This window comes from Netta rufina, assembly GCF_964035555.1.
Source record: "Netta rufina genome assembly, chromosome: 8".
In the NCBI taxonomy this organism is placed as follows: Eukaryota; Metazoa; Chordata; class Aves; order Anseriformes; family Anatidae; genus Netta; species Netta rufina.
Window position 1 is genome coordinate 23364257 of NC_140131.1, and position 1606 is coordinate 23365862.

Here is a 1606-nt window from a genome sequence, read left to right on the forward strand (position 1 = left end):
CGGGGCTGGAGAGCGTGACGGCGATGGGGACGCGGACGAGGGACCCTGTGTGAGCCCTGGCTGCTGGTGGCAGACTCGGGGCACAGCTCACTGGGGACGGGGCCACAGGGGCTCCTCAGGGTGGGGACAGAGCCCACGGTGCCCAGGCTGGCCGCTGATGTCCCCCTGTGCCCCTCCAGCTGGATCGCTCCCCTAGTGCCGGCGCGGAGGCTCGCTCGTCTCACCATGGTGCTGCCGCCGCCCGACAAGCGCCACGTCTGCCTGACCACCATCGTCATCATGACCAGCATGGCCTTCATGGACGCCTACCTGGTGGAGCAGAACCAGGGGCCCCGCAAGATCGGCGTCTGCATCATCGTGCTGGTGGGGGACATCTGCTTCCTCATCGTGCTGCGCTACGTGGCCGTGTGGGTCGGGGCCGAGGTGAAGACGGCCAAGCGGGGCTACGCCATGATCCTGTGGTTCCTGTACATCTTCGTGCTGGAGATCAAGCTGTATTTCATCTTTCAGAACTACAAGGCGGACAAGAAGAACCTGGAGACGGTGGCCAGGAAGGCCCTGACCCTGCTCCTCTCCATCTGCGTGCCGGGGCTCTACCTGGTGCTGGTGGCCTTGGACAGCATGGAGTACATACGGACCTTTCGGAAGAAGGAGGACTTGAGGGGGCGCCTCTTCTGGGTGGCCCTCGACCTGCTGGACATCTTGGACATCCAGGCCAACCTGTGGGAGCCACACAGGACCGGCCTGCCCATCTGGGCGGAGGGGCTGATGTTCTTCTACTGCTACATCCTCCTCCTGATCCTGCCCTGCGTGTCCCTCAGCGAGATCAGCATGCAAGGGGAGCACATCGCCCCCCAGAAAATGATGCTCTACCCCGTCCTCAGCCTGGTCACCATCAACATCGTCACCATCTTCATCCGGGCCATCAACATGGTCCTGTTCCAGGACAGCAGGGTCTCCACCATCTTCATCGGCAAGAACATCATCGCCATCGCCACGAAGGCGTGCACCTTCCTGGAGTACAAGCGGCAGGTGAAGGAGTTCCCGCAGAACGCCATCGCCCTGGAGCTGCAGCAGAACTCCCTGTCCCACAACCAGACGGTGCACAGCACGCAGGGCATCCCCCACGAGCCGTCCCCCGCCAGCGAGATCCTGGACACATGACGGGTGCCCCTGCCCAGCGTGGGTTCAGACAGCCCCCGGGGAGGGATGCTGCTGCCCTCCTGCTGCACGGGGCGAGGGCGAGGGACACATCCCAGCAGCGAGGGCTCTTCTGGGCACGGAGCACCAACCGCGTTGTAATTGAGCTATGGAGGGTCCCCTAGACGTCTTCATCTCAGGTATAACCCTAGGAGTCCTCCGGGAAAACCAAATGAACTTGCAAAGGACCTGAACCAGCCAACCCTCTCCCTCCTGCCAAATTCTCCCCTCCGAGCAAGGACCGCTGAGGGTGCGACGTCCCTTTCTACTCCTCCAGCACCTCACCCCGACTCTGAGCCTGGACCCAAGATTTTAGTACCGGAGCCCTTTTTAAGGCGCGGGGACGGGGCCCTGGGTGCAGGGGCTGGGGGGAGGGCAGGCGTTTGAACCGGTGAATCCCGTGATT

The 1606-nt window shown here is 63.0% G+C and overlaps 1 protein-coding gene across 1 annotated transcript; it reads left to right on the forward strand.

The window, feature by feature from the left end:
* Nucleotides 1–225: 225 nt before the first annotated feature.
* Nucleotides 226–1164, forward strand: TMEM121 (transmembrane protein 121; the record flags this gene model as incomplete). Its single annotated transcript, XM_084290719.1, has 1 exon — nt 226–1164. One exon carries the CDS (start codon nt 226–228, stop codon nt 1162–1164), a length of 939 nt encoding a protein of 312 aa, XP_084146845.1.
* Nucleotides 1165–1606: the final 442 nt, after the last annotated feature.